Source organism: Buceros rhinoceros, unplaced genomic scaffold (assembly GCF_000710305.1).
Source record: "Buceros rhinoceros silvestris isolate BGI_N320 unplaced genomic scaffold, ASM71030v1 scaffold7916, whole genome shotgun sequence".
NCBI classification, from domain to species: Eukaryota; Metazoa; Chordata; class Aves; order Bucerotiformes; family Bucerotidae; genus Buceros; species Buceros rhinoceros.
Window position 1 is genome coordinate 30,051 of NW_010415733.1, and position 5,890 is coordinate 35,940.

At 50.4% G+C, this 5,890-nt stretch overlaps 1 protein-coding gene across 1 annotated transcript in view; it reads left to right on the forward strand.

Annotated features, from left to right (window-relative positions):
* Nucleotides 1-4,880, forward strand: part of SLC26A9 (solute carrier family 26 (anion exchanger), member 9) — a 13,748-nt gene extending 8,868 nt beyond the window's left edge. The window contains exons 12-20 of the mRNA XM_010137525.1: nt 84-190; nt 866-935; nt 1,160-1,252; nt 1,711-1,827; nt 2,201-2,518; nt 2,748-2,802; nt 3,205-3,350; nt 4,136-4,213; nt 4,833-4,880. Of these exons, the coding sequence (XP_010135827.1) occupies nt 84-190; nt 866-935; nt 1,160-1,252; nt 1,711-1,827; nt 2,201-2,518; nt 2,748-2,802; nt 3,205-3,350; nt 4,136-4,213; nt 4,833-4,880 (1,032 nt within the window). The remainder of the gene's footprint in view (nt 1-83; nt 191-865; nt 936-1,159; nt 1,253-1,710; nt 1,828-2,200; nt 2,519-2,747; nt 2,803-3,204; nt 3,351-4,135; nt 4,214-4,832) is intronic.
* Nucleotides 4,881-5,890: the final 1,010 nt, after the last annotated feature.

The window sequence follows — 5,890 nt, forward strand, 5'->3', positions numbered from 1 at the left end:
AGATTCCAGCCGTTTTCCATCCATCACCATGCTCCAACCTACGGTACAGTAGAATGACCTGCCACGCTCCTCTCTTTCTGCAGCTGGTCTGGCTGGTGAGCTTCCTGTCCGCTTTCTTCCTGAGCCTTCCCTACGGAGTCGCTGTCGGCGTGGGATTTTCCGTGATGGTTGTGGTCTTCCATACCCAGTTGTAAGTATCAGCGTAGCTACAAAAACCAAAAGAGAAGGAAAACCTCCCAGTTGCAGAATAAACGACAGATTATGTTTATAACCGACCTCTGGCCCGTGTTTCAAAGGAACGTGCGGCAGGAGCCTGGGGGAGTGCAGGTGTCCTCCCCGGCCCCTGGAATGTGCAAACAGGAATGGCAGGGGGCAACAGATTATGTTTATAACCGACCTCTGGCCCGTGTTTCAAAGGAACGTGCGGCAGGAGCCTGGGGGAGTGCAGGTGTCCTCCCCGGCCCCTGGAAGGTGCAAACAGGAATGGCAGGCGCTAATTTACCGCCTGCATTCCCACTCCCGCGCACGGTTAGCGATGCGCACATCCCAGGGCAGGGGGAAGTCTGAAGGTATTTACTTCAGCACGAAAAGCTACCTGCAGAAAATAGCTCCCAGCAGAAGATCCTGAGCATAAAAAAGAGCCCTGTGGATGTTCAGAGACTGGTGTGAAGTTCTCACACCATTTTTAATCCATCAAAGCCCTTATTAGTATTTCCCACTCTGGGATCTCAAACTGCTGATTCTTTTCTGCCCTGTAGACTCTGCAGGGATGAAATCAAAGTATTTTCGAAAAGCAAATTTTCAAATCCCAGTATGGAATGCAAACATTTACTCTAATTCTGATCATCTCTTTCTTTTCTTCTAGCCGTAACGGCTCTGTCCTGGGCCAAGTAACTTCCACGGATGTCTACAAGAACCCTAAAGCCTACAGCAAGGTAAGCAGAGGCTAAAGCATCCCCAGAGCAGATGCTGTTCTTCACCACTGGTATCTAATACGATCAGGGAGCTCAAGTCCCTGACAGCTGCTTGTTTCAGGGGTAGCAGGGTACCTGCTGCTCCATTCGGCCTTCCCAGTTATCTGCTTCCAATCTCCCAGCCACCCTTCACCCCTCCCCACACGCACCATCAGGCCTGGTTTGAGCTCTTGTCTCTGTTGCAGGTACATGAACTTAATGGGATTAAAATTGTGACCTACTGCTCACCGCTCTATTTTGCCAACTCAGAGATATTCCGCGAGAAGGTCATAGCCAAGGTGAGCAATGCCCTAACAAAAGTCTGTGTGCAGCCAATCCCAAACGCCCTGGCTCTCTCCTGTATTGCTACATGGAGCAATACAATTACATGGAGGTAATTAAGCCTAGGAGGACCACAAAAGATGGTCACATCCATCCTCTTCTCTTCCACCCTTTTCTCCCTGATCTTCAGAACTGTTTGTAGACCTCTTTTTAGAGGCCATGCCTGAATCATGGCAGGTGGCCTTCTCCAAGCTCTGCCAAAGCAGAGCCATCCTGCTACTGCAGGCCTCTCCCCCGCACATGCAGGTACCCTGAGCTACTGAAGATGCTGTTGTTTGGTTGCCATCAGCATCATTGCACTGGTGATCCTGTGGGTGCCATGTGCCACAGGCTGGGAAATAGCAGGGAAGGAACAGCAGCCCCTGACTGCTGGCCTGAACAGACGTCTTCAGAGAAAACTCTCTCTTTTCCACAGACAGGGGTGGATCCTGGAAAAGTGTACCTGGCCAGGAAGAAATATGTGAAACGGCAGGAGAAGGGGACAGTACAACCACCAACAAAGCTACCAAACTTCTTACTGAGGCAGAACAAGGTACTCACGCTGGGTTCCTGTGTTGATGAGTAAGACCACAAGTCCCCATTGTTGAACAGCTTCTCCTGACACAGGGTTTTCTGCACTGCCTTCCTAGCCACATGTACCACCTCTTGCCTCCCTTCCCTTCCACCCACATCTCCACTCCTCCCAAGAGCCAAAACCTTAACATGCAGGAGAACTGCAAATGGCTGGGAACAAGAAAGCCAAAGAGAAGACTAGAACGGAAACCTGGTGAACAATCTGCTGGAAACCGGGCTTGCCCCCTGTCTCCAAGGATGCACCTATGTCAGCATTCCAGTTCAAAAGTGCCTTTCACAAGCACATTTCCCAGTCAGTCGTGCCCTGACTGTGCATTTCTGCTTCATTGCAGACCTTATCTTTGCAAGAGCTCCAGAAGGACTTTGAAAGCACCTCTCCAACAGATACCAACAACAACCAGACAACTGCTAATGGTGCCAGCATCTCCTACGTCACATTCTGTCCTCCTCCCAACGGTGCTGGGCAAGTGCACACCTCCAGTGAGCTAGGCAGCACCACCACTCTGCAAGGAAGCACCTTCAGTGTCACACCTACAGCAGATGTTGACCCTATGATGATGGCACCACCCTATATCAGCTTTCACACCATCATCCTGGACATGAGTGGAGTGTGTTTTGTTGACCTCATGGGCACAAAAGCACTGGGCAAGGTCAGTTCTGTACTACAAACATAGCCAAGCAACATATCACCCAGGTACCTGCTACTCTCTTGGGCAGCTCAGATAAAGCTGTTTACCCTCCTCAGTAGAAGGTTTTGTGTGACTTTCTCCTTCAGCATCACCCAGGACACGTGTAAAGCCCTGGATAAAAGACTTGATGTACAAACTCGAAGCTGGAGCAGCAGTGTTATTAATCCTCTCTCCCCTCTATCCCTTCTAGCTGTGTTCCAGTTACCAGAAGATCGGGATTAAAGTGTTCTTGGCAAACGTGCATGGTAAGAATCCACAGAGAACACATCTCCATGTGATCTTCCCCCTTTATGTGCTCCTGACAGACAGGAGATCTTTTTGTGTTCTTTATGCAAACCATGCAAGCTGTCAGCCTTTTATTGGACCAAACCAGAGCAGATGAAAGAAGAGAACAGAAAAAAGGGAAGAGAAACACTGTTCCCTGGGTGTGAAATATGTCCTTTCATTTGGGAAGTGATATGACTGGAACATCTCCACATTTAGCGTGTAGAAAAATAGATCCCCACGCTCTCATTTCTGCAGCAAATCTGCTTCCTCCCCGCACACCCCAGCCCTGCTTTAGCTCAGAGGACAACAGTCAGCCCTGCACACACTCCAAGGCTTCCTTCTTCGGTGTCCTTCTCCTTCACGTGCCTCTCCTTCTTCAGCTCAGGTGTACAATGACATCAGCACCGGAGGAGTCTTTGAGGAAGGAGGCCTGGACCCAAGTCACATCTTCTTGACAATCCACGATGCTGTTCTGTTTGCACTGGCCAATATCAAAGAAGTTGTCCACCCGCCCATCTTAGAAGAGGTAAAGTTGCTCCCTGGTCTTTCCCCAGTGCATGGTCCTGCACTATTAGGTTTAACACGCTGCATCAACACAAAGGAAGAATAACAACTTGATAACGCACCTAATAAAGTCTCCTGCTTATCTCAAGTGGTAAAGGTCTAAAGCCAACAAAATATTTCGTCTCCTAATTCTCACATATGGGCCAGGCACCTACCGGTTGATTGATTTCAATGGGAAATCAGAAATGAAAATGTCTTCTGCAAAACCCCAGATGGGAGATGAACGTTGTCCCAGTCGGGAGAAGCCAGAAGCGCTGTTCCAGCACTATGCCCTCAGTTTGGTGTTGGCTGGAACATGCAGCTGCTCACTAAGGCAGAATCTGGCTCTTGGAAATGAAAGCAAAGCACATGCCCCTGTCCCTCAACAGCCTCAGCATCCAGGAACACTTCCCTTGGTGGGAGGAGAAAAGGCCGAGGCAGGAACGTGGCACATGCTGAGCCATGGAGTCAAGGAACCTATTTCCCCAAATGTGGGTGGGTTTATGGCACGATAACTGGAGTTGGAACTAGGGCAGCCTTAGCCCACAAGAAAAAGTTCTGGTATCTCGTATCTTGGCAGAGAGAGATAGGTAAATGCCAGCGCACTCAGAGGAGATAAACAATGAAAACAGGATTCCTTCCACACCCCTTCTTCCCAGGCATTTCCCTTTGAGCATGTGTGATGTTTTAAGCCCGGGTTCGTGGTGTTTTTCATTCTTTTCCAACCTACACTCTGCTAATTTGTGGATTTGATTCTTCCCTGCACAGAGGCAGAACCAGACAGAGCTCTCCATCTATGATGAGTCTGTGGACGAAAGCAGTGCAGAGTACAAGAACCTGGAGGAGGTCAGTCCCAGTGCCGGGGGTGCATTCGGCTGTGGACATAAGGTGGAAATGAGAAATTGTGGCTGGGATGGATTAGAATGGGAAGTCCCCAGTGTCACTGCCAGGCAAACTGCTGGCAACGGTAACACTTTGAAAAGTCAGCTCAAAAATAATTTAAAACGCCTGCCATGAGGAGCTCTGGCTGGACGTGGATGAAAGAGCAGCTAGGTCAGTCCACAGGGGAAGAATCCCTTCATCCATTCTGGCCACAGAGCTCAGGTTCAGTGTCCGTGTGTGGTCTCCACACACTGGGATGACCTTGGAGAACCAGGTTTAGCTCAAGCCCAAAAGGGTCAGCAGTCAAGTTCTCAGCACAGGCTTTGTTAGTGCTGAAGCAATCTGCACCCCCTGAAGGCAGGTCCCAGGGAGGAGGTGCCTTCCAATGCCCCCTTCCCCATGGTATCCACGCACCGCTGAGAGCAGAGCTGCCTCCCCACAGCCCGCTTTCCCCAGATGAGGGCTGGGAAGGGCAGGAGTTCCTGCTGGCGCTTCACTGCGTGGCTGTATGTCTGCTGAGCTGCGTTGCTGGGTCTGTGTCACAGCAGCAGCCCTAACCCAGCGTGCCTTGTGTGCCCTTTAGGAGATGTTCGGAAGCATGTTCGTCTCAGAGACCCAGACAGCTCTGTGAGCGCACAGGGAGCATCAGTGTGCGGGCAAACCCTCCGGAGCAGAATCCTCTCTCCCACCCCTTCGTGAAGAACTGCACTTCTACCTGGGGATACAATAGGTTCGCAAAGCAAGAGGCCAGCAGATCTCTTGAGCTGATAAACTCCTCCCTCCTCCCTGCTCTGCTCCTGGTATTCGGAGCAATGGACTCTGGAGCAGGCAACAGAAATCTGTGGAAGCAGGAACTCAGGAAATGCCACCTCATTAATTACAGAAGAGAAGCGAGTTCATTTGAAAGCAGGTGCCTTAAACGTGGGACAATTAGTCATTATTGTCAAACGCTCTCCTTTGTCTCACACAATGGCACCCTTCTGCCCACACAGACATTACCCCGGGCATCCCCTTCTTCCTTCTCCCTCCTCTTGCTTTTCCTGATGAGATATGAGCAGATATTAAGAGCCTTTCACGGCTTTGATTCACGAGCAAAAGCAGCTCCTGCAAGGGGCAGCGACAAGGCTTGGTAGGGTGAACTGCTCTTAAACGTGCACTGACCTTCGGGGTGTCTGATCTTCAAAGTGCAGACCCCTGAACTGCCCTGCTCTCTGTATTCCCCCACTTCCACCTCTCTTCTGTGACCCCTGCCCAGCTCTCCCTGCGTCCCAGCACCCCAGGAAGCACTGCCTCCCTCCAGTGCTGTACTGAAACCCCAAGACCTTGCTACTCATCTCAGTAGGGCTACTTCTGGACTACATTTTCTTTTCTTAACTAACAGGACTAACTCGTAATCAGAAATACCAGTTCCTTGTTACTGTGTGTGACTTGCACACGTTGTCCTGCCTGCCCCGTGGGTTGAGTGGGTTTGAAGCCAGGGTCTGGTTTGAATCCCCTCTGAAGTCTTTTAAGGATCTTCTTACCGACCGAATGGCGCTTTGGATAAGGCTCTTTGACTGTGCTCAGCATGGAAGCTTCATCCCGAGGGGTTTGGACTCTTCCCATCTTCCTGGTGACTACAGCAACTAAAAGATTTAGACC